Here is a 27136-nt window from a genome sequence, read left to right as displayed (position 1 = left end):
ATAATTCCACAAATGTATATGCTACCATTCTTAAACCTCTAAAATGGGGGGCTGGGGTTGTGGCTCAGTGGTAGAGTGCTCGCCTAGCATGCACAAGGCACTGGGTTTGATCCTCAGCACCACATAAATGTAAAATAAAGATACTGTGTCCACCTAAAACTTAAGATGCTAGGTGCCATGGAATACGCCTATAATCCCAGGAACTCAGGAGGATGAGGCAGGAGAATACCAAGTTTGATGCCAGCCTCAAACTTAGTGAGGCCCTCAGTAACTTAGTAAGACCCTGTCTCAAAATAAAAAATAAAAGGGGCTGGGGGTTGGGGATGTAGCTCAGTGGTAAAGCACCCCTGGGCTAAATTCTTAGTAAATACAAAAAAAAAAAACTATTCAAGGTAGAAGAAATTTGGTTTTGTATTTTTACAAATCATTAACAGAAGCTATGTGTCTCTTAGGGGGCTAGGGATATAGCTCAGTTAATAGTGCTTGCCTCACATGCACGAGGTCCTGGATTCAATCCTCAGCACCACAAAAAAAAAGAAGTTATGTATATCTTGTTAAAATAGTTAAAAATTTTAATTTCTAAAACAATCCCAGCTTGAACAGTAGAGAATAAGAAAATGATTTCTTTCTCTCATTCTATTTCCTTCCTTCCTCCCTCCCTCCCTTCCTTTTCTCTATGCTGGGGGATTGAACCCAGTGCTTTGTATTAATTAAGTATGAGCATGTGTTCTATAGCTAAAGTATAAGTCCAGCCCTGAGAAGGTAATTTGTTCCTTTTTTTTTACTGGGGATTTAACCCAGGGGCAACTTACCACTGAGCTACATTCCCAGCCCTTTATAAAAAATTTAAAAAAATTTTTTCTTGTCGTTGTAGATGGACATAATACCCTTACTTTATTTATTTATTTAAAAATTTTTTTTAGTTGTTTATAGATCTTTTTTATTTATATGTGGTGTTAAGAATCGAACCCAGTGCCTCACACATGCCAGGCAAGTGAGCTACTGCTGAGCCATAGCCCCAGCCCCTGTTTATTTATTTTTATGTGGTGCTGAGGATCGAACCTAGTGCCTCCCACATGCAAGGCAAGTACTCTACCACTGAGCTATAACTCCAGCTCCCTCTTTTTAAAAAATTTTTGAGACAGGGTCTCACTAAGTTGCTTAGGGCCTCACTAAATTGCTGAAGCTGGACTTGAACTTGCAATCCTCCAGCCTCAGACTCCCAAGTCTCTGGGATTACAGACATGAACCACCATGCCCAGCCATAGAAGGCAATTTCTTAAACTCTAGAAATTGTTTCCTTTGGTCTAACAAAACCTAAACATACTAACCTTTTATAAATATGCTGATTTTGATTTATGGAGATGGCTGTTTGAGAATATAATATAAATTGCACAATATTTTATTATAAAATAGGCACATTAAGCCATTTTTTTCAACATTTATATGTGCTTAGCAGTAATAGGTACTAGATTTCTTTATTTCTTTCTGTGGTACAGAAGATTGAAACCAGGGGTGTTTAACTACTGAGCCACATTTCCAGCCCTTTTTGTAAATATTTCTTTTTAGTTATAGATGGACACAGTACCTTTATTTATTATTTATTTTTATGTAGTGCTGAGGATCAAACCCAGTACCTCACATGTGCTAGGCAAGTGCTCTTATAACCCTAAGCCCTCAGCCCTTTTTTATATTTTATTTAGAGACAGGATCTCACTGAGTTGCTTAGGACCTCACAAAGTTCCTGAGACTGGCCTTGAACTCATGATCCTCCTGCCTCAGCCTCCTGAGCCACAGGGATTAAAGGTGTGAGCCACTGTGTCTGGCTAGGTACTGGATATTGATTGCCATTAAGTAAGTTACTGTATTCTGAAAAAGACTGTCAAAACAAATATAGTTCTATTTCTATAAGTTAACATATGTAAGTGTATAACAGAAATAAAAGTAGTGTGAAAATACAAAAGAAGGTGACTCACTTTTCATCTGGAGGATTTGAAAAGGTCTAAAGGGAATATCTGAAATCAAGCTTAAAATGTAAGGAGAATTTTGAGAGAGGAAAGGGCAAAGGAAAGAAAGGATATCTCATATTGTTAGAAACTAACAATCAACGGTGCTGATATAAGATAGTGTGTGAGTTGGATGTGGTGGCGCACATCTGTAATCCCAGCAGCTTAGGAGGCTGAGGCAGGAGGATCCTGAGTTCAAAACCAGCCTCAGCAAATGCTGAAGCACTAAGCAACTCAGTGAGACCCTGTTTCTAAATAAAATACGAAATAGGGCTGGGGATGTGGCTCAGTGGTTGAGTATCCTTGAGTTCAATCCCCAGGACTCATCCCTCAAGAAAAACAGTGTGTTATACAATGATTATGCCTCATGATTTAGTGAGGCCCTAAGCAAGACCTAGCAAGACCCTGTCTCAAAATAAAAAATTTTTAAAAAAAGGTAGGGGATGTGGCTCAGTGGTTGAGCATCCCTGGGTTCATTCCCTGGTATAAAATAAAATGAAGGAAAAGAAAGAAAGATAAGGAATTCTGACCTTTGTCTATACATCTTTTCTTGTGCTGGGAACTGAGCCCAGGGCATTACACATGCAAAGCACCACACTCAGGGTGTATAGCTCAGTAGTTGAACACTTGCCTACCACAAATGAGGCGTGAGGAACCCAATCCTAAGTTGTATTCCCTACAAAACTCAGAAAAAATTAAATTACATGGAATCTAGCCAAAATGCTTCATTAAGTAAATAATTTGGGAAATTCTATGTATTAGAGCCCCTTGTTGGAAAGGAAAATATAACACATATAGCATGTTAAAGTCTCAGAATTTCTGTGTTGGTAGACAATTATCCATGAGTTTCCTCCAGTTTTTGCATATTTTTTTGGGCAAAGTCATCGATTGCCTTTTTGTTCTGGACAATCTTTTCAAGGACATTTGCATAACCTTGGAAGAGAGAGATGGAGCCCCCCTTTGAAGCAAAGGGTAGGTATGTTTAATATCCTTAGAAACATTTGGGTTCCCAGGGATTGGTGGGCCTCTTCCATAATGCATCTCATTGGCCCTCTCTGCATATGCCATGTGGGAACCTGTACAATAAATGTGCTGATTTTCTGAATACTTGCTGTTGTTATGAGTATTAAAGTCCTTTATCTCTGACCCAGGAGTATTATATCTTTTGCCAGCATCCATGAAACTGTGGCAGGTTAACTTGTTAGCTTGAAAGTAGGGTAAAACCTCAGACCCCTCACAGTTCTTGAATCCTGAAGTAAAAAAAAATAGTTTAATGTTTAAACTTGTGTTTTCTAAATTTAAAGATTTCCCTAAGAATTCTATCAATACCTTGTAGAAAAGATTCCAGTATTTTCTAGCAGGAAATATAGAGAGAGTGCTTCATGGAAGGTTAAGAGGACTGGTTAAAAGGCAACTGCAGGGCTGGGGTTGTGGCTCAGGCCCTGGGTTAGATCCTCAGCACCACATAAAAATAAATAAATAAAATAAAATAAAGGTATTGTGTCCAACTACAACTAAAATATAAATATTTTTTTAAAAAGGCAACTTGGGCTGGGGTTGTGGCTCAGAGGTAGAGTGCTTGCCTAGCATGTGTGAGGCACTGGGTTCGATCCTTAGCACCACATAAAAAAAAAAAAAAGTAAAATAAAGGTGTCCACCTACAACTAAAAAATAAATGTTCAAAAAAAAAAAAAAGGCAACTGCATTAGCTGGGTACAATGGTGCGTGCCTGTAATCCCAGCTGCTTGGGAGGATAAGGCGGGAGGATCACAAGTTCAAAGCCAGCCTCAGCAACTTAGCAAGGCCCTAGGCAATTTAATAAGAACCTGTCTCAAACAAAACAAAACAAAAAAACTGGGGATGTGGCTCAGTGGTTAACTGCCTCTGGGTTCAATTCCTGGTACCAACCCCACCCCAAAACAAAAAAGCAACTGCATTAATTCAAACAAGAGATGATGAGGGCATTGGAATATAAAGGGGTGATATCTATGACAGATGCTGTACAAGAAAATGAAGAAGACAAAAGTGTTTCTAATGATGTGGAACACAGGGAGACTGGAGTTAGGTAGAAGTGGGAGAGATGGGAATTTAATTTGGTACAAAATGAAGTTTTGGATTCAGCAGACATTCATGTGAAGATGTATATAGCAAGGAGTTACATGCAGATTTTTAAAAATTCAATTATACTGAGTAGAGCATGTTCAACTATGAGTTAGACAAACTTATAAACAAAGACGAAATTGAATCTATGTCCCTGAGTGTTTATATATAAAAGGAAAGAACTAATAGAGGCTGAAGTTGAGGATACAGATGTGAAACCTCATTACTGTCCCTGAGTGTTTATATATAAAAGGAAAGAATATAGAGGCTGAAGTTGAGGATACAGATGTGAAACCTCATGACTGCAAAGCAGAAGGGTATGGTATCCAGTCCACAGGAAAAAGGTTCATCTTTGAATAACAGGAAGGATCTTTTCCACTAACACAAGAGGCAAGAGGATAAAGGCAGGTTGAACTAAGGACTTCAGTAGTATATAATGGTGACATAATGGTAGCATTCATGTTTACATTTAAAAATTACTTTATAAATTATTCACTTGAAATGGTTAAAAATTTTTTAAATGTATAAGTTAAATATATGTATATTACTTGATTACTACCCAATTTCTACATTCTAACAGATTAGCACTAATTATTACCTTTTATGCTTAGCTCAAGTTTAGCTTTTAGTTCACCAACTATTCTAAATCTTAACCTAAGAGCAGTCCTATTTAAGTTCTTATAGTCAAGTGATAATGCATTCTACTTTATTCATATTTTAATTATTCCTATAAGAGAATAAAGATCTTACCATCTGAAATACATCAGAGCCTTCATCAAAATCCACCATGGCAAAAAATATTCTGTTGGTAAATGCACTGGAATATCGCCAAGAGTTTGCTAGGATCTGGAATTCTTCATCAGCTTGCCTGGATGCAATCAGATTTGTGAAGACAACATTTAAAACAATTTCCAAAATCAATCTAGTTCATCAACAGTAAAAAAAGCACAGTTCAATTAAGCATTTTTTCCATGGGAGAAATATTAAAAATCATTGACTTACATCAGGCTCTGCTGACAAAGTTAGGATAAACCTTGTTTGGCCTAAGAGAAGCCTTATCCCAAGTGTTGGAGATTTCCCAGAAATTAGTAATTACCACACTACATTTCATACTTTGAACCTGTTTTTTATTCTAATGCTCTTTCAGTAATCACTGGAAAAATCTAGGTATTTGTCTCTACACCAATTTTGAGATGGGGTCTTGCTATATTGTCCATCCCAGCCTCAAACTCCTGGGCTCCAGCTATCCTCCTGCCTCAGTATCCCCAGTGTTGGGATTTCAGGCTTATACTGCTATACCCAGTTTCTATACTTTTCTGTTGGTAGTGCTGGGGATCCAACCCAGTGCCCAAGTGCTCAATCACCAAGCTACATCCTCAGCCCTATCAATAATTTTTAATACCCTAAGTTATTTCTAAGAATTCAAAGATAAGGTAAAAGTATTTTCCCCAGAGAATGAGGAAATACAGTACTAATCCACTTAAAAAATATAAAGATGCTACTTGATAAAAAATACAATCAGATGAATTATTAGGACGAAAGATAAGCCTACGGAATTAAGATTAATTAAAACCTTAAGTCATCTTTGACTTTTCCCGTATCTCCCATACACTTTTAGTTTGTAAGATCTGTCAATTATTTATTTGTGATTAACTTTCCTATTTGTTTCTTTTTGGTGAACCCAGGGCCTTGTGCTTGCTAACCACAAATTCTACCGCTGAATTACAAACATCCCCAGCTACTCGTGTTTATTGCTATCATCTAGGGTCAGAACCTTAATATCTAATAGGATATTAAAATACTAACTCTACTTTCTCTTGCTGTAATCATTCTTACACTGTAATATACAGTGTTCTTCTTAAATTACTAATATCCTGAAACTCTTCCTCTTCTCAGAAACCATTATTACTGCTATATTACCTTTCAAATAGTCTCCAAGCTCTTTCTATTTAAGGTTATCACCTAACTCTGAATAGTGCATCTAGCTTTTATTTGGTCATATTACTAACCAATATCAAACAGGAGTCCTTGATTCCAGCACCTATCTCTGTATTCGTGAGCACATCAGTGCTTCCAACCATAATATCCTGCCTCTATCTAAATCTGATCTGTTTCTATAATCCTAGAACAAGTCCTATGTCCTCCATTACAACAATCCTAACCTAACCACTCCCGTTATGTGTGTTTCCTGAAATTTTATAGTATTCATGATACATAAGGTTCACCTTGCTAGGTGTGGTGGTGCATGCCTGTAATCCCAGCTACTTGGGAAGCTGAGGCAGGAGTATTATTGCAAGTTTGAGGCTAATCTGGGCAATTTATTGAGACCCTGTCTCAAAAATATAAAAAGGGCTGGAAATATAGCTCAGTGGTAAAACATCCCTGAATTCAATTTCCAGTACTTGAAGAAAGCAAAAATGTTCTTCTGGTACTTAATCATAGATTGTCTTTTAATGCCAGCTAAATTTTCATGTGTGTATCTCAATTCCCTAACCCAATGATAACAGTAAGAAGTCCTTCCTGACAGCATAAAAACTACAGTATTATTCATATTGCAGTTGCTTAATTGGCTGGAATTATAAGTGTATACCACTGCATCTGGCAAATATGAGTTAATTTTAAATTTGATCTTATAGAAAGATACCAGTAAAACAGTGGTTAGTACGGATTCCATTAATTTGCATTTAATATGGAATGATGAAAGAGTTTGTATTTATACTCTGATATTTTTGTATACTCCTGATTGCTACTAAGTAAACTGAATTAGAAGTATTTCTTTTTTTAAAATATTTTTTTAGTTGTAGTTGGACACAATACCTTTATTTTATTTATTTTTATGTGGTGCTGAGGATCGAACCCAGTGCCTCGCATGTGCTAGGCAAGTGCTCTACTGCTGAGCCACAACCCCAGTCTCCCTATTTCTTTTCTTTTTAATATTTTTGATGTTGATGAACCTTTACTTGATTCATTTATTTGTACGCAGTGCTGAGAATCAAACCTAGTGCTCCACACATGCTAGGCAAGTGCTCAATTAGCTTAATTAGCCCAATTAGAAGTATTTCTAAAGTTTATTCAGAGTTAATACCTACTCCTTTTTCCTTCTTCTATTTACTTTTAATTTATATCCAGCATTCATCCCCCAAAATAAGCACTATGGAGCCAAATACCTTGAATAGCCCCTATCTCCAGTGAGAAAATGCTTTCAGTTAACCAGGTATACAGGCTGCCAGTACTTGGAAAGACTTCAAGTTTTTACTGGACTAGTTTTACATAGAAGAGCTTTGCCATTTTATTTAAAGTAAATTCCCAGGTTAGATATACTGATCTAAAAATATGAGTAGGGCTGGGGATGTGGCTCAAGCGGTAGTGCGCTCGCCTGGCATCCGTGAGGCCTGGGTTGGATCCTCAGCATCACATACAAACAAAGATGTTGTGTCCGCCGAAAACTAAAAAATAAATATTAAAAAAATTCTCTCTCTCTCTAAAAAAAAATTAAAAATAATAGAATAAAAATATGAGTAAACACTGGGTGACATATGCCTATAGTCTCAGTTACTCAAGAAGCTGATTGAGCCCAGGAGTTCAAGGACAGCCTGGGCATCACAGTCCCTTAAAATAATGAGAAAATATGCCAGGTGCAGTGGCACACCTGTAATCCCAGCAGCACTGGAGGCTGAGGCAGGAGGATTGCCAGTTCAAAGCCAGCTTCAGCAAAAGAAAGGCACTAAGCAACTCAGTGAGACCCTGTCTCTAAATAAAGTACAAAATAGGGCTGGAGATGTGGCTCAGTGGTTGAGTGCCCCTGAGTTCAATCCCAAGAGAGAGAAAATATGCATCTATATGTAAAAAAGACACTAAAAAATTAAAAGCTAATTTATTTTACAGTATCTATCATTTTTAATTGTCAATGGTGTTTTTGTTTAAGAGACTAGCAATCTTTTATCCCTAAGATCATTCATAAACAGTACAATAAAATCAGTAAACCATCATTTGATAAAAATTTAAGTGAGATTAGTTTCCATCACCAAGGTTGATAATCACCACAAAATAGCAGAGAACAAAGAAACATCCCTAAATCATATATCTTTGGCTTTTAAAATTATTTTAATTGGGTTGGGGTTGTAGCTCAGTGGTAGAGCACTTGTATAGCACATGTGAGGCACTGGGTTTGATCCTCAGCACCACATAATAAATAAATAAATAAATAAAATTAAGTTATAAAAAATTATTTTAATTGACAAAAAATAACTACATATTTATGTATAGTGTGACATTTTGATATACATATACATTGTGAAATTATTAAATTAAGCTAATGCATCACCTCACCTTCTTATTCTTTTGTAATGAGAACAATTAAAATATACGTTTAGTAATTTCAAAATATACAATGCATTATTATTAATTGTGGTCACCATGCTATAACTATAAATCACTAAAACTAATTTGTCCTATCTAAATGAAACTAAAGATCCTTTGATCAACATCTCCCCCTTCCCCATCTCACCTGCATTCCTTTGATAACCATCACTCTAGTTTTGCTTCTCTAAGGTGGACTGCTTTTTTTTTTTTGAGGGGGGGTAGCAGAAATTGAACCCAGGTAGTGCTTTTTTAATTTTCAAGACAGGGTTACAGCCTCACTAAGTTGCTGATGTTGGCCTCAAATTTGCAATCCTCCTGCCTCAGCCTCCTGAATCACTGGGACTACAGGCATGCACTACTACACCCAGCTGTTAGACTTTTTAGGCTCTACATGTGAGACCACAGAAATCTTTGTTTCATAAAAAGTCCCCCATTTATTCATATTCCAAATTGGTATGAAGCTATCATTATTGCAATAATAAATATCTCAAATTCGGGGTAGACCACTTAAAATTTGGGGTGCTAGTGTCTTCCAAAAATGGAAGAATATTTGCTTTACCTACTTTTGGGGATTATTATACTAAAACAGGAGTATGAAGTTAAAAGTATATATAAATAATAAAATACTACATTGATGCTACTGGCACATAGTAATACATATGATGGCTACAACACTTTATTCTTACTCCCCCACCAATACATACAACCAAAAATTGATACAAAAGAGCAGTAGTATTATATGTTACTACAGATATCCTAATAAGGCATGTTGTTTATACTAATTTGGTTCTTCTGGGATTGAGAAATGGTTAAAATCTTATGAGTTATTTAGTTTAATGTGTAGTTGAAAGTTCATACTTGCAAACGACACACTGTCTATGAAGTTGGAGAGCAGTGAACATGACAATAACGGAGTAATTTCTTGGTGGGGCTTTAACAAGGCGACGGAACTTGTCTCCATTCATTCTTATTACAGGTCTTTTATTGGTCCACTCCATCAGCTGACTAACCTTTTCAGATAACACCATCTAAAAAAAAAGTGAGCATACTGTTAATATTCTCAACTTAGCATTTAAAGTTCGAAATGGTGGCACATGCCTGAAGTCTCAGCTATTTAGGAGACTGAAATGAGAGGGTCAATTGAGCACAGGAGTTTGAGACCAGCCTGAGCAACACAATGAGTCCCCATCTCAAAACAAAAAGTTACTTTAGCTAGGCAACTTATTTAAAACCAAGACTATCTATCAAGCAGAAGTACACAGAAAATGTGAGAGAACTAAAAACAAAATTGGGTAGTTGAGTCTAACGATAATTATTTTAAAATTTAGAATTTCATAAGACTTAATCAGATATTATAATTTTAATGAGTTACTTATTACTTACCAACAAGAGAAATAATACAAAACCATAAAGCCTTTCATTTGCCAAAGATTGCAAAGAATGTTGAATTAAACTAACTGGCAAATTTCATATAAAATTTTATTTATTTTGGAAAAAACTACGAAGAATACAAACTTGAAAATGAAGAATAAAGTGAGAGGAATTATTCTACATAATTTATTTTTACTGTAAAGCTATAATAATGAAGACAATATGGCACTGTTGAAGGTATAAACACAAAGGTTAATAAAACAGAATAAAGAACCCCAGAAGTCTGGTGTGATGGCTCATGCCTGTAATCCCAGGAACTTGGGAATCTGAGGTAGGAGGATCCTGTTTGAGGCTAGCCACCAGCTGGGGCAACCTGTCTCAAAATAAAATAATAAAGGTTAGGGACTTAGCTCAGCGGCAGATCATCTGCATAGCATGAACAAGGCCCCAATGTTTGATCCCCAGCCCTGCAAAACAAACAAATAAACAATAAAAACAAAAACAAAACCCAGAAATGACCTACACAAATATACCCAATTGATTTCTGATTTGTACAGAGGTGCAAAAGCAACTTAGTATAAGAAGATCCTGTACAATAAGTCATGCAGGAGCAAATGAAAATCCATAGACAAAGATATGAAATTCTAATGAATATAAAATCACATATGCCTTGTATAAAACCTAAAATGGATAATATACTTAATTTTATATAAGGTATATATGAAAACATACTTAAATGTTGTATGGACAACATACTTAAGTGTAAATTTTAAAACAAGACCACCTACAGAGCAGGAGAAAATATTTTCAGAACATATCTGACAAAGGATTAGTAGCTAGAATATGTGTTTGTGTATTTTTTAAAATAATACTGGGGATTGAACTTGGGACTTGGGCATTCTACCACTGAGCGACATTCCCAGTCCTTTTTATTTTGAAACAGGTTCTAAGTTACCAAGGCTTGTCTTGAACTAGCAATGCTGCCTTAAATCTTGAGTCACTGGAATTACAGGTGTGTGATGCAGCTCCTGGCTATATTTTAAAAAACCTATAAAACTCAACAGTAGCCAGGTATTGTAGCACGTGCCTATAATCCCAGCTACTCAGGAGGCCGAGGAAGGAGGATTCCCAATTCAAGGTCAGCTTCAGCAACTTAGTGAGACCCTGCCTCAAAATGAAATTAAAGGGCTGGGGATGTAGCCCAGCATGTCTTGGTTCAATACCCAGGGTGCAAAAACAAAAAGAAAACCCCCCAAAACTCAAACATAAAAAACGAATAATTCAGTTAGAAAATGGGCAAAATACATAAGGTATTTAATTGAGGAGGAACTACAGATGGCAAATAAACATGTGAAAAGATACACAATGAGAGGCCTTGGGTTCAAAATCTAACACTGGGGAAAAAATAACAGTTCAACATCATCAGCATTACATAAATGCAAATTAAGAACTTAAAGAGACACCACTATATAAATGTTACTAAATAATATATAATGACAAATACCAAACACTGGAGAAACTGAATCTCATACATTGCTGGTGGGGAATGTACTATGGTACAGCCACTCTGCAAAACAATTTGGCTGTTTCTTAAAAAAAAAAAAAAAAAAAAAAAAAAATCAAGCAACTAAAGATACTCTTCCCATACAAACCTAGCAATTGCATTCCTGGGAAACTGATCCCAGAGAAATGAAAATTTATGCCTACACACAAATGGAGCTACATTTTGTTTCTTCCTTTTTAATAGTCAGTCATCATGAGGCAGTGGAAAAGTGGCACATTTAGACAAGGGAAATTTCAGTTCGAGATTAAACACCAACATATTTATTTATCCTTTTTTTCATCTCCACTCTTGATGTTCAAGAATATAGAAGCCAGGTGCATGTCTGTAATCCCAGCAACTCCAGAGGCTGAGGCAGGAGAATTTCAAGTTCAAGGCCAGTCTCAGCAACCTAGCAAGACTGTCTCAAAAATAAAAAAGGAAAAGGGCAGTTAATGTAACTCAGTGGTAAAGTGCCCCTAGGGTTCAATCTCCACTACCAAAATAAATAAATAAATAAATAAAAATAAAAATAAAAAAAAGGTAAGGAAAGGATAACAAAGGATGGAAGGCAAGAATATTGAATCTCAAATGTAGATTAATGCTAAGTTATGATTTTGCTCTTCTTTACAAGGGAATGTCTATAAAGGTCTGGGAAATCATGGAGTGGCTTGTCATTCAAAGCATTTGACCAGTTACATTTTCCGTTATCTAAGTCTACTGCTTTACATTGTAAGATACTTTGACATCTGATTCCTTCTTCTAGTCTCCTAGCTATTAGACAATAGAAACACACAGTATCTCACCACATAGCCATCATTAAGTTAAATATGTACTGAATTTCTATTTAATGGAACACAGCTGGGAATGGACTTACTTGCATACGTTAACATAAAAGGAAGAAAAATGATTGTACGTATAAATACCTACATGGATCAGAAGGTTTTTTTTTAGGAAGAGAGTGGTAAAATAGATTCTCATAATAACATGATTTGCCTTTAAAGCATGTCTGAATCCAACTAATTCTGAAACTAATTTTATTTCCTTAGTACAACTCTATGAATGATGTGAAAAACTGCATAAAATTAGTTTTAGCCAGGTGTGGTGGTGGTGTACATCTATAGACCCAGATACTAAGGAGGGTAGGGTGGGAGGAACACTTGAGCACAGGAGTTCAAGACCAGCCCGGGCAATACAGTGAGACCCCCATCTCAAAAAACAAACAAATAATTTTGAAGCATATACAAAATAATTTCTAGTAAAAGTCACAAAATCAATATTCCACATATGGAAAACCAAATAGACTATAAACTTATAGAGACATATAGATTCTAAACCCAAAGATAAAAATAGATATACACTGGAAAGACTGGTACAACAAATAATTAAAACTTGTGGAACAATGAAACAAGTAGCTGGTAAAGGCTATGGGAAAGAGTGAACCAGGAGGTAGAGAGGCTAAGGGGAACAAGTGGTGATCAAGATAACTTCAAGAATCTGCTAGTTCTTCCCAGCTCAGACAGTATAGTTAACATTTTAAAATATGCATTCTATATTTTAAAGCCATCATTATTTTTGCTGTATTTTCAAATTAAATTTGACAGTTGCTAGAAAATTCAAACAATTTGGCTATTTTACTCACTGAAATGAGAGATCCTATTTGGGCCTATTTGAGAAAAAAAATGTGTAAAGCTTTAACAAGTATTTTCTACAGATTTGTATATTCTATCTATATATAACCACACAAATATATGATCATACTAATAAAACAAATGTGCTTTGAATAAGTTATAAATACATACAGTTTTCTTTCCTTTCCTTTCTTTCTTCTTCTTCTTTTTGGTTCCAGGTATTGAACCAGAGGCACTTAACCACTGAGCCACATTCCCAGACCTTTTTATATTTAGGATTACAGGTATGTGCTACTGCACTATGTAGAGTTTTCATACACAAAAATTCTTAAGACTTTTTTTTTTAATCCAGGAAAATATAAAAATCTATAGTATTCCTCATCCTATGTATTAATAAAGTAGAAAGATAATATTTCTGGCTATTCAATTCCCAAATGACTTATCAAGTAGAAGATTTGATAATTAATTACATATTCTTTCGAAAGTTGATAAAGAGGGATAATCTTCAAAAGGCTGCTTACAGCAGTGACCACTAGGTAAATTTTTGAAAACCAACTGAAAGCAGATCACAACAAAGGACTAATTTTCAACTTTTACAATAAAAATTACATGAACAGGGCTGGGGATGTGGCTCAAGCAGTAACGTGCTCGCCTGGCATACGCGGGGCACTGGGTTCGATTCTTAGCACCACATACAAATAAAATAAAGATGTTGTGTCCACCAAAAACTAAAAAATAAATATTAAAAAAAATTCTCTCTCTCTCTTCTTTCTCTCTCTTAAAAAATTACATGAACAAAATCTAGAACATGGTAATTATAAGAGCTGATGTGGTGGCACATAAGTTTATAATCCAAGCTACTTGGGAGGCTGAGACAGGACAGTTGCTTGAGTTTAGGAGCTTGAGGCCAACCTTGACAAACATAGCAGGAACCTCTCAAAAAAGAAAAGTTGTGGGCTGCAGCTGTGGCTCAGTGGTAGCGCACTTGCCTGGCATGTGTGAGGCCCTGAGTTCAATTCTCAGCACCACATATAAATAAATAAAATAAAGGTCCATCAACAAAAAAAAAGAAAGAAAAGTTGTATTTCTTTTCTTTCTTTCTTTCTTTTTTTTTTTTTTGTACCAGGGATTGGACTCAGGGGCACCTAACCACTGAGCAGCCACATCCCCAGCCCTATTTTGTATTTTATTTAGAGACAAGGTCTCATTGAGCTGCTTAGGCCTTCACAGTGGCTGAGGCTGGCTTTGAACTCAAGATACTCCTGCCTCAGCCTCCCGAACTGCTGGGATCACAGGTGTGCACCAACATGCCTAGTGAAAAGTTGTATTTCTTATTCACAAAAATCTAATTTTTTTCTTGCAGTACTCTGGAATGAACCCAGGGACACTTTACCACTGAGCTACATCCCCAGTCCTTTCTATTTTTGAGATTTGGTCTTGCTAAGTTGCTGAGGGTCTTGTTAAATTGCTGAGGCAAGCTTGGACCTTGTGATCCACCTGCATCAGCCTCCTAAGTCACTGGAGTTACAGAAGTGTGTCACCAGGTCAGGCTTACTCCAAAGTTTTAAATTTGCCAGGTGTGGTGATGTATGCCTGTAATCTCAGCGACTCAGCAAGCTGAGGCAGAAGGATTGCAAATTCGAGCCCAGTCTCAGCAATTTAGACAGTCTCCAAACAAAAAGTACAAAAGGCTGGGGATATATTTAAGTGGCAGAGCTTTCCTGGGTCCCTTAATTAATAGATACATATACAAATAAACAAAATAAATATACAAGGGCCAGAGATGTAGCTCAGTGTTTGCCAAGCATGTGAAGGTTATTAATTCAATCCTCCTCACCACAAAAAATAGAGTAAAGGAATATATTATCATTTAAAGCTAAAACTGATTGTCATTCACATTCCTTTTGAATTTCAGAAGTAATAAAGCTAAGCACTGGGCTGGAGATATAGCTTAGTTGGTAGAGTGCTTGCCTCAGATGCACAAGGCCCACAGAAAAAAATAAATAAAAATAAAGCTAAGCACCACCAACCTGAATTGTTCTAAAATGTACCTCCCTTCCCTCCAAAACTTCTTTAATTGTATCTTTATTCTAAGGTTTATGCACAAAAATTCATATTTTTAGCTTCCTTAATCATCTACCAGTCTTCACATGTTAGAAAATAATATTCCTGGCTAAACAATATATTTCCAACTCCATCCTTAAATTAAGGGTGAGACAGAACAGATCTAGAAACATAATTGGCAGATAATTACTGAAGGAGACAGTGAGCAAAGAGAGCATTTTTAATCTTTAGATGCCATCTGTTCCATTCTCAGTTCACCTACTTCTCAGATTCAGCTAAAATATATCACTGTCTCCTTTCCTAGATTTTTTTCCTAGAGGGTGTCTCAACTTGTTTGTTTTGTAACTGCTATGGAGTCTAGTTCTCTATAATAATATATCTTCTAAAGACTGCAGGGTTTTGCACCTGTGATACTTTCATGTGTCAATTAAAGCAACTGCTGGAGAATGTAGTTTTTCTAATGACAGCCTATCTTCTTAAAAGATGAAGGTGATTTTATTTTCTGTATACTCCTCCTAAAAATATCACAAAAGAGCAATTGAAAAATATTTAACTGCTGGGTGTGGCAGTACATGCCTGTAATCCCAGGTGACTTGGGAGGCTGAGGCAGGATGATTGCAAGTTTCAGGCCTGCCTCAGCAATTTAGTGAGGCTATAAGCAACATAATGAGACCTTGTCACATAATAAAAAATAAACCAAAGGGCTGGGGCTGTGACTCAGTGGTAAAGTGAACACCCTGGGGTTTAATCCCCAGTATCAAAAAAAAAAAAAAAAAAAAAAAGAAAAAAGAAAAAACGTTTTACTACCTAGAGGAACATGATCTTATTTTCTAATATTCATCCAATCTCTCCTATATGCTAGGAACTGCATCAGAGGCTTTATGAACTGAGCTCATCTCATTTAATTTTCACAACAGCTAAAGAAATAGGCACTTTCCCATTCTACTGATGAAAAAAATGAGACTCAATAACTTGCTCAAGCCAGGCACGGTGGTGCAAGCCTGTAATCCCAGTGGCCTGGAAGTCTGAGGCAGGTGGATCACCAGTTCAAAGCCAGCCTTACCCATGGCGAAGCGCTTAGCAACTCAGTGAGACCCTGTCTCTAAATAAATTACAAAATAGGGCTGGGGATGTGGCTCAGTGATCCAGTGCCCCTGAGTTCAATCCTTGGTACCAGAAAAACAAACCAAAAAAAAAAAAAAAAACTTGCTAAAGATCACTAGGGTTGGATTAAAGTACACTTGCTAAAATTTTACATAATTTTTAAAAAACTGAGAAGGGGGGACACTGCAATCTTAGCATTATTATGACCATTTTTATTATGCTTTGTGCATTCACCCTTTTCTGTGTTTCACATTACTTCATTATTATTATAGGTTCACAAAAGTAGGTAAAGAAATATGAACAATTTTATCAAATACCATGCTTTGCTAGGAACAGTGATACATGCCTGTAATCTCAGTGGCTCAAGAGGCTGAGGCAGGAGGATCGCTATTTCACAAACAGCCTCAGCAACTTAGAGTGACCCTGTCTCTAAAGAAAATATAAAAAGGGCTGGGGATGTGGCTCTGTGATTAAGTGCCTCAGGGTTCAATCCCCAGTACCAAAAACAAAACATGCTTTTTCATTTGTATCATGCTGCCTCCCTAAGACAACACCAGATTTGAGGACAAACAACTTTCCTTCTACCACTAGGGAAAATAACTCAAAATAAAAATAAAACCAGTTATTGAAAAAGAAAACTTTTATGGCTTAAGAGAGCACAGAACATTAAAATGCTTTGGAGGCAAAACAAGGATGGAATCCTAATTTAACTTCTGATGGTTGTGCTTCTTTGAGCAAACCCCTAATCTTTCTTGCTTAGTTTAAGTTTCAAAAGAGGATAATATTTTGCAGTACTAATGTGAAGATTATAGAAAATGCATGTAAACCATGGTGCCTATCATGCATATCAAATAAAGAAGTCCATGTTCCAGGGAGAACACTGTTAAAAGTATAATGAGTTACATATGGTAGCATTCCCTTTAATAGATAAGCATGAGGTACCTGAGTGAATATTTTTCTGTTACTGGGGATTGAACTCAGATATACTTTTTATTTTTTGTTTTGAGGTAGGGTCTAAGTTACCCAGACTGTCTTCAAAATTGCAATCCTCCCGCGTCAGCCTCCTAACTAGGTGGGACAGGCATGTGCAACCAAGCCAAGCAAGATGCTCACTGTTTAATGGGGAAAGCTGGTATAAAAACATTGACAACATGATATGCTGAATTCATGTCAATTAACTTGATGGGAACCAAGAAAAGTATGGCTGAGGAAGAATGTATTTAAGCTAAGCCTTGAAGAGTACAAACCCTCAAGTAAATGGTAGGGGTAAGGTAGGAGACTCCAGCAGAAGACCTGCACATGCAAGGCAGGTAATTCAGTAGGACTAGTCCAGGAAGAAGCAGACCAGAAACAGGCTATAGAGGTCTTTTTAATATCTGCAAAATAGGTTAATGGTTTTCACATTTTTCATCTTACCACCTCTGGCAGCACTGTAAAGAATGGGTTAGAGAGTGGGCAACCAGTTAAGCAGTTACTGCAATATATTTGCAAGAGCACTAAGAGTCTGAATAGTTGGCATAAAGGGAAGGAAGTCAGAATCTGATTCATTTTCTAAAAAAATTATATTGAGGGCTGGGTTTGTGGCTCAGTGATAGAGCACTCGCCTAGCATGTGCAAGGCCCTGGGTTTGATCAACAGCATCACATAAAAATAAATAAATAAAATAAAGGTATTGTGTCCAACTATAAATAAAAAATAAACATCTTAAAAATTACACTAAGATAAAATTCACATAACATAAAATTCACATTAAAAGCTGGGTGTGGGGCTGGGGATGTGGCTCAAGCGGTAGCGTGCTTGCCTGGCATGCGCGCGGCCCGGGTTCGATCCTCAGCACCACATACAAACAAAGATATTGTGTCTGCCGAAAACTAAAAAATAAACATTAAAAAAATTAAAAATAAATAATAATAATAATAAAAAAGAAAAAAAAAACTCTTTAAAAAAAAAAAAAGCTGGGTGTGGTGGTGCATACCTGTAATCCCAGCAGTTAAGGAAGCTGAGGCAGGAGGATCACCGATCAAAGCCAGCCTCAGCAAAAAATAAGGTGCTAAGCAACTCAGTGAGTCTCTGTCTCTAATAAAATACAAAATAGGGCTGGGGATGTGACTCAATGGTCGAGTGCCCAAGTTCTATCCCTGGTACCCCCCCCCAAAATAAATAAATCACATTAACTATTTAAAAATTTTAAAACTCAATGTTGCTTCCTTTTTAATAATAATTTATTTCCTGCTGGACACTTCTGCTTCTAGTTCAGTGAGACAGTAAATGAATAAACATAATTTCACTGGTAGAAATCCCCACCTTGGGGCTGGAGATGTTGCTCAATTGTAGAGCATTTGCCCAACATGCACTAAGGCCCTGGGTTCAACCCCAGTACTACCAAACAAACAAAGAAAAAAACCCTTCACCTATTTATTTAAAGTGAGTAAAATGGGTGCTGTGGCACATGCCTGTAATCCCAGCAACTTTGGAGGTTGAAGCAGCAGGATATCAGGTTCAAAGAAAGCCTTAGCAACTTAGTGAGGTGCTAAGCATCTTAACAAGACTCTGTCTCTAAATAAAATTTAAAAAATGGGTTGGAGGAGCTGAGATTGTGGCTCAGTGGCAGAGCGCTTGCCTCACACATGTGAGGCACTGGGTTTAATACTCAGTACCACATAAAAATGAATAAACAAAATAAAGATATTGTGTCCATGTATAACTAAAAAATATTTTTAAAAATGGGTTGGGGGTGCTGGGGTTGTGGCTCAGCAGTAGAGTGCTTGCCTAGCACGTGTGAGGTGCTGGGTTCGATCCTCAGCACCACATAAAAATAAATAAAAATATGGGCTGGGTTGTTGCTCAGTGGTAGAGCACTCGCCTAGCATGTGCAGGGCCCTTGGTTCGATCCTCAGCACCACATAAAAATAAATAAATAAAATAAAGGTATTGTGTCCAACTACAACTAAAAAAATATTATAAAAATATATGCTAGGGATGTGGTTTAGTGGTTAAGTGCTCCTGGGTTCAATCCCCAGTAACAACAACAACAAAAAAAATAAGAGGCCATTGCAGAAATTTAGACAATTCCAGTATATAAGGTAAATACTGAAATATTTCCCTCATCAACACTAGCAACTGCCCAGAGTTAGGAATGATTGAGTACCATTACAGAGGTCATTCTTACATAGGCATATATACATACTTACATATATTAAAAAAATAAAACAAGGATTCTAGCATATAATATTATGAACTGCTCTCCATCTTGTTTTCCACATAAGAATGGCTAAGAAGCACATCAGTTGGGTGCGGTGACACACACCTGTAAGCCCAGTGACTCGGGAGGATGAGGCAGGAAGATTATAAGTACCAGGGCAGCCTCAGAAAATTAGCCAGCGAGGCCCTTAGCAATTGCTTGTTTCAAAGTAAAAAATTGCCAGGCACCGGTGGCACACACCTGTAATCCCTGAGGCTTGTGAGGCTGAAGGAGGAGGACCGAGAGTTCCAAGCCAGCCTAGCAATTTAGCCAAACCCTAAGAAACTTAGCCACACTGTGTCTCAAAATAAAACATAAAAAGGGCTGGGGAGGGGCTGAGGTTGTAGCTTAGTGGTAGAGGGCTTGCCTAGCATGTGTGAGGTACTGGGTTCAATCCCAGCACCACATATAAATAAATAAAACAAAGGTACTGTGTCCATCTACATGTAAAAAAAAAAAAAAATATATATATATATATATATATATATATATATATGGCTGGGGATGTGTGGCTCAGTGGTTAATCACCCCTGTGTTCGATCTCTGATATGTGTGTATGTGTGTGTGTGTGTGTGTATATCTATATCTATATCTATATATATTATATACACATATACACACACACACACATACACACACGGCTCTAAATCACAAATATTTCAAAACATAATGTTAAAATTCATATGTTGGTATTTTTCAATTGTGAGTAAAGTTCTGTATCTTCTCCACTTCCTAAAGCTTTTAAATTCCACAAAGAGGGGTCTTAATTCTGTTCATTTACATATACCACGTGCTTAGAACAGTGCATACATAGTATGCTTATTATTTTTTGCATGACTGAGTATTTGGATAGTGTAATAAACCGAGCCTAATTTCACTCTGGCTAATTTTCACATTCCTGAAATGAAAATGACACAAAAGAATTGTTATACATGTACAAGGGAATTACATTTAGGCTGGCACCCATCTGTAATTCCAGAGACTCGGTAGGCAGAAGTAGGAGGATCACAAGTTTGACGCCATCCTCAGCAACTTAGCGAAACCATGTCTCAAAAGGGTTGGGAATGTAGCTCAGTGGTTAAGCACCTCTGGGTTCAAGCCCCGGTACCAAAAAAAAAGGAAGTTACATTTGCCTACAACGGAAAGACTTATATTCTACCCTCTGGTTCTAAAATCGAACTCCCTAACCCCAACACTCGATAGGGCCCAAACTCAAAAGAAGTGTCTAAAGTTGTAGTTATATACATACATAGGCATAGAGAAGCCAGGTTGTCACCTACTGCATCCCACTGTTAGATTAAACCCCCAGAAAACAAAGCGTTACAGTTTCTGAAAACCGCGGAATTGAAGACACTAAAAGGCACAGAAACTGGCGGGGAAAGAGGGACAGGAAGGAGTGAACAGATCCTTTTATGCCCTACACATTTTTTTTTGGGGGGGGGGACCCGATTGCTGGAAGCCGCGTTCTCACCTCCTTCTTTCTTTGAGCAGAGGCCGCGGGAACCTTGTAAATGAGCAGCAGTGCCACCGCCACGGTCACAGAGACACACCAAAACCATCTACAGGCTGCCATGTTCGCTTGTCTCCCCACTGTAAGCGAAACTTTCCTCTGGCAGGATCTGAGGGTGGGGCGTGAGAAAAGGCAAGCCGTCCCCTTGCCTTTCCTCATTGGTTTAGCTCAGCCCTGCGGGGCGACCCCTCACATTACGTCACAGTGGGCAGCTGCTAGACGCCCGCTAAAAAACAGTTCGCTTCTAATTGGTCCTCGTTAGCCAATAGAAAAAGGCTCATCTGGAAGCTTTTCATTGGTCCGCTAAAAATGATGGCCTGCCCTTTCATTATGCATGAAGGTGTCGCACTTCCCAGCGCCTAAAGCCTGAAGCACGCTGCACGCTTGCGCAGTTGGGAATCATTGCAGATGGAGAGTCTAAAATGGCATGAAGCAGCTAAACGGATTCTTTCTTCTGAAAACTTATTTAGAAGTCCTCGAAATTCACTTCTTTCGTTTAATATTCTAGAAGAACGGGACATGTGAATAATAGGCACTTAGTCCCTTATCCTCCAAATTACTTTAAAGTGAAGAAAATAAGTAAAAGTAGGAAAGCAAAAACAGTAGAGCTGAGTTTTTTTTTTTTTTTTTAACTAAAGTAAATGTAAATAGGAGTTTCTTTAACCCAGCAGACGTGACGCGTTGTCTCCTGGAGCGTTTTCTGCGTGGCAGTGTACGCACGGTTCAGGAGGATTCTAGATTTTCCCTCCATGAGCTCAGTGCCCAAACTGGCCGCCTCCACACTCAAAACAGGTTTCATAGGTTCGGAGGTGTTTCTGTTTGGGTGGTAGGTAGGTAAAATGCCCAACTCTAAAAATTTTAAAGAAGGGAGGGGATCCTTATTTTAATGTTAAAGTGGTATTCTCAGTCCCAAACCCAGACTGATGTGTGAGGTTTCAGACATAAGGCACACGTCCTTTCTCCTCGCTGCCGCATTTGCTTTACTTCCTTGGTACCTAAGAATTTAAGACTCAAGGGCAGAAAGCAAACGATAGATTATTGAACAGTCATGCCCTAGGTTTTATTCCCAATCTTCAAGGTACTGTGTTTAAATTCCCAGTTTAGCTCTGAATTCCCAGGAGCTCTCAACACTCCTAGGGCTAAGAGCTGCTGCCATTGCGACCCTGCTAGGTGTTTCTTCACCATCCCTTGGGATGATAATTCCTCTCGTCCACTGCTGGGTCACGGCGCTCCCCGCCCCGCTCCTCAGTGTCTCACTCTGACATTTACCAAACGTCTGAGCTCCCTCAGGGACTACAAAATTAATTTCAGCAGTTTTGCTGTGAACCAAACAAAAACACAAAGACAAGCCACCCTGTGGTCCAGACCGTAAAATGCGACCCAGAGCATGTTGGCAAGATTGCAGAAGGACCTTCCTCTCTGGGCATGATGTGCGGGTGGATACTGCACCTGGTCCTCTTTCTCTGCTGGGTCATAAGGACCACAGTAATGGTCAGAGGGTGGGAAGGGTCAGGACGTCGAATTGCTGGGTTGTATGACACAAGGAGGGGAATGACGATCTTCAAGTCCAGTCTTCCTCTGTTCTACAAAGTAGAGTGGTGATTTGTGTGCAAAGATTGAAATTTTAAAATGTTAAAAAATTACTAAAATTCAATATTGTTATTAATTTTAATTGAAAAAAAGTTTGAATACCTTTTGTGTCCCAGAAACTGCCAGGAACAGTGAAAAAGAATATTAAAAAATTATTTTTTAGGGGCTGGGGTTGTGGCTCAGAGGTAGACCACTGACCTAGCATGCGTGAGGCACTGGGTTCGATCCTCAGCACCACATAAAAATAAAATATATTGTGCCCACCTATAACTAAAAAATAAATATTTAAAAATTGTTAAAATTATTTTTAAAAGTTTTTGTGTATTCATTGCTTTTTTTTCTAGTTGAACTCCTTGATTTACTACTTAAAACAATAACATGGACTTAATAGACAGCAAATGCCTTATTTTTTATTTATTATTTTGTTTGGGAGATGGATGTGAATGTGTTTGCAGATAAACCCTTTCTATTTTTTTTTTCATTTGGCCTAAACGCGACAGAAATTTATTTCTTATTCAGCCCCCAAAATACGTAGCTTTCTTCAAAGAGGTTCATGATAAACATTTAAAGAAATGGAAACACTAATCACCCTGATTTGATCCTTACACATTGTATATGTGAATCAAGTTATCACACTGTTTCTCATAAATATGTCAATTTTTAAAATTAAAGAATATTAGAAAAAAAGAAGTTATTCAAATACCTAGGGTCCTGCTGTCTTTTGAAAATTTTGTTCTTTTTAGTTATACATGACAGAAGATTATATTTTGATATATCATACATACATGGAGTATAACTTCCCACTCTGTGGTTGTACATGATGTGGAGTTATACTGGTTGTATATTCATTCATGAACATAGGAAAACTATGTCTGATTCATTCTATTGTCTTTCCCATTCCCATCACCCCTCCTTTCCTCCTATTCCCCTCTGTTCAATCAGGTGAACCTACACACACACACACACACACACACACACACACACACACTATTGTGAGTCACCATCCACATATCAGACAGAAAGAACATTTGGCCTTTGGTTTGGGGGATTGGTTTATTTCACTTAGCATGATATTCTCCAGTTCTATCCTTTTTCCAGCAAATTCCATAATTTCATTCTTCCGTATGGCTGAGTAATATTTCATTGTTTATATGTATCACAATCCTTTTCTTCTTTTTAAATCTTTTGTGGTTATAAATTTCATTAAACAAAGCGGTAACACGCTCGCCTGGCATGCGCGGGGCGCTGGGTTTGATCCTCAGAACCACATAAAATAAAATAAAGATGTTGTGTCCACCGAAAACTGAAAAATAAATATTAAAAAAATAACAGAAATCCTGGGGTTGGAGTTGTGGCGCAGTGGTAGAGCACTTGCCTAGCATGTATGGGGTGCTGGGTTCAATCCTCAGCACCACATAAAAATAAAATGAAGGTATTGTGTGCAACTACAACTAAAACAAAATACTAAAAAAAATTAAAATAATGAAAATCCTACACTACTGAAGAATTTTCCATTTATTTGGTGCAGTTCTGCTTTATTACATTGGTTTGTAAAACTAGGATGATTTCACTAGAGAAGGAAAAACAGTAGCAAAATAATATCAATGTCATTCAGGTTTTTTTTTTCTTTTTGGGGTGTTGGGGATCAAAACTAGGGCGTGTCCAGGCGTGGTGGTGCATGCCTGTAATCCCAGGAGCTGGGGAGGCTGAGTCAGGAGGATTGCGAGTTCAAAGCCAGTCTCAGCAAAAGTGAGGTGCTAAGCAAGTCAGTGAGACCCTGTCTCTAAATAAAAACACAAAACAGGGCTGAGGATGTGGCTCAGTGGTTGTGTGACCCTGAGTTCAATCCCTAGTACCAAAAAAAGAAAAGAAAAAAAAGAAAGAAATAAAAAGAAAAGAGTAAAATAAAAAAATCAAAATCAGGGCCTGCCTTGTGTGTGCTAAATATATGCTCAGCTATTCAGCTACACCTCCAGCCATGTAAATTTAAAAAATAAAAATTATGGACTGGGGAATAGCTCAGAGATAAAGTAAGTACTTAGCATGTGCAAGTCCAGGGGACCAATTCTCAGTGCTAAAATACAAAATAATAATGAAGAGTAAATTTTTAAAGTTTTAAAGGGTATCCATCTATCATATTGACAATATCTAAAAGTATGACAATGTGTGCTGTCAGCAAAGCATGGGGATGTGGAAAACATAAACCCTATACATTGCTGGTGGGAATGTAAAGTGGTGCAACATCTATGGAGTATTATTTTACAATATTGAACAAAACTGCATATGAATTTAACTTTTGATCCAGCAATCCCACTTCTTGGAATCTAGCCTTATTCATTTCAGCATTATTCATAATGGAGATATTCTTTTTTTTTTAAAGAGGAGAGGGGGGGAGAGAGGGGGGGATTTTTTTAATATTTATTTTTCAGTTCTCAGCAGACACAACATCTTTGTTTGTATGTGGTTCTGAGGATCGAACCCGGGCCGCTCGCATGCCAGGCGAGCGCGCTACTGCTTGAGCCACATCCCCAGCCCCTGGAGATATTCTTTTTCAAATATTTATTTACTTATTTTTATGTGGTGCTGAGGATCGAACCCAGTGCCTCACATGTGAGAGTGAGGTGCTCTGTCACTGAGCCCAGTTCTTGAAATATTCTTGAAACAACCTAAATATTCAAACAGTTGGTACAGATTGAATGTACTATAACACATATACACCACAGAGTATTTTACATCTATAAAAAAGGAATAAGTAAGACCCATATAAATTCATAATGGATTTTATGCTTTATTTTTGTACAAAAAAGGGCGAAAACAAAATACATGTGTATTTGCTCATTTTTGCAAAAGGAAACATAGGAACTAATGAAATTAGTTAATTGCAGGAGATAGAGGAAGTGGAGTGGAACAGTTGGAAAGGGAATGCATTTCTTTAAGTACACCAGTTTGTACAGTTTGACTTTTGAAATAATGTTAATGTTTTAAATTTACAAAACATAGCTTGGTATGGTGGTACATACCTGTAATCCCAGCAGTTTAGGCTGAGGTAGTAGGATCACAAGTTCCAGGACTGTCTCATCAATTTAGGGAGACCATCTAAAAATAAAAAAAAAATAAAAATAAAACTATCTGGAGATGTATCTCAGTAGTAAAGCACCCCTGGGTTCAATTCCCATTACCTCAAAAATAGACAAATAAACAATCCAAATGTAAAATCAGGTTAGTTGTACAAGATGAAAAAAATCCTGTAGATAGATGGGATGATTGTTGAACAACAATAAGAATGTACCTAATGTCATTTAACTGTACACTGAAGGTAAATTTTATGTTATATATATATATTTAACCAAAAATTTTAAAAATGGAAAATTAAATTTAAAAATCAGGGCTGGGCCAGGTGCAGTGACACACACCTTAATCCTGGTGAGTCAGGAGGCTGAGACAGAGGGATTCCAAATTCAGTGCCAGCCTCAGCAACTTGGTGAGGCCCTGTGCAATTTAGTGATAACCTGCCTCAAAATAAAAAAAAAGTGAAAAGGACTGAGGATGTGACTCAGTGGTAAAGCACCCCTGGGTTAAACCCCCAGGACAAAAAACAAGGCATTGCCCCCTTCTTAACATTTTATTATGAAAATATCCAAACATGCATAAAAATTGAAAGAATTGCACTGTGAACACTGGCCAATATTCTAAATCAACAGCTTACAAAATTTGTTTTACCAAATATTTATCAATACAGTACACAAATGCTTTCATTTTGTTTGATACTGGGGCTAAAATCCAAGGCCTCACATATGCTAAGTATATGCTCTTCCACTGGTCTATACTGCCACCACCAAGAATGTGTTTTTTTTTTTTTTTTTTTGCAACTTTTCTCTAAATTTGGAGTTATTTCAAAATTAAAATTTAATCAGTTAATATGTAGAATTGTGAGAACTAAAGTGAAAGAAAGCAAGCAAACAAGCTAGTCTTTATTTTTGTACTGGGGTTTAACGCAAGGGTGCTTTACCACTGCTGAACTATCTCCGCATCCACCTTCCTTTTTAACTTTTCATTTTTTTTTATGCTGGGGATTGAACCCAGGGCCTTGTGCATGCAAGGTAAACACTCTACAAACTGAGCTATATCCCCAGCCATCCCCCCCTTTTTAAAAATCTAATTTTTAAGATATGGTTTTACTAAGTTACTTAGGGCTTCGTTAAATTACTGAGGTTGTATTTGAATGTGATCTTCCTGCCTCCGCCTCCCGAGCAGGTGGGATTACAGGCGTGCACCCCTTCCCCCGCACAAGTTAGCTTTGGAGGAAAAGAAAGAGGAACAAAGTCGTGTGGAGCGAGATACCAAACCCAAGCTTCTGGAATATTAACACCGTCTTGAAGCTGGTGCCTTAGGTGACTCAGCTTAAAATCTGTGCCTAGGCTTTCCATTATAGAGTTCTAAATCTAGCTTCAAGATGTTCTCTCATTTTTTTAAGTTAAATATCATCCTGTGTCACTTATAAAGCTTCGCACTACATTTCCCAAAAAGCTTTTATCTTTCCTCGCGGTAATAAGGATTACAATTTCTATAGGTCCTTACAAATCTCGCGAGACTTTACCAAATCTCATTAAGGATTCC

General features: G+C 37.3%; 1 protein-coding gene across 1 annotated transcript in view; it reads right to left on the bottom strand.

Moving 5' to 3' along the window:
• The window catches only part of Magt1 (magnesium transporter 1), a 38281-nt gene extending 17193 nt beyond the window's left edge, over nt 1-21088 (bottom strand). The window contains exons 1-3 of the mRNA XM_027922958.2: nt 20891-21088; nt 9327-9496; nt 4857-4974 (exon numbers count right to left, since the gene is read on the bottom strand). Coding sequence (XP_027778759.1) covers nt 4857-4974; nt 9327-9496; nt 20891-21088 — 486 coding nt within the window. The remainder of the gene's footprint in view (nt 1-4856; nt 4975-9326; nt 9497-20890) is intronic.
• Between the last annotated feature and the right edge of the window lie 6048 nt (nt 21089-27136).

Source organism: Marmota flaviventris, chromosome X (assembly GCF_047511675.1).
Source record: "Marmota flaviventris isolate mMarFla1 chromosome X, mMarFla1.hap1, whole genome shotgun sequence".
Taxonomy (NCBI): Eukaryota; Metazoa; Chordata; class Mammalia; order Rodentia; family Sciuridae; genus Marmota; species Marmota flaviventris.
The sequence above is the reverse complement of the archived record's forward strand: the minus strand, read 5'-3'. Positions and strand labels throughout refer to the sequence as shown.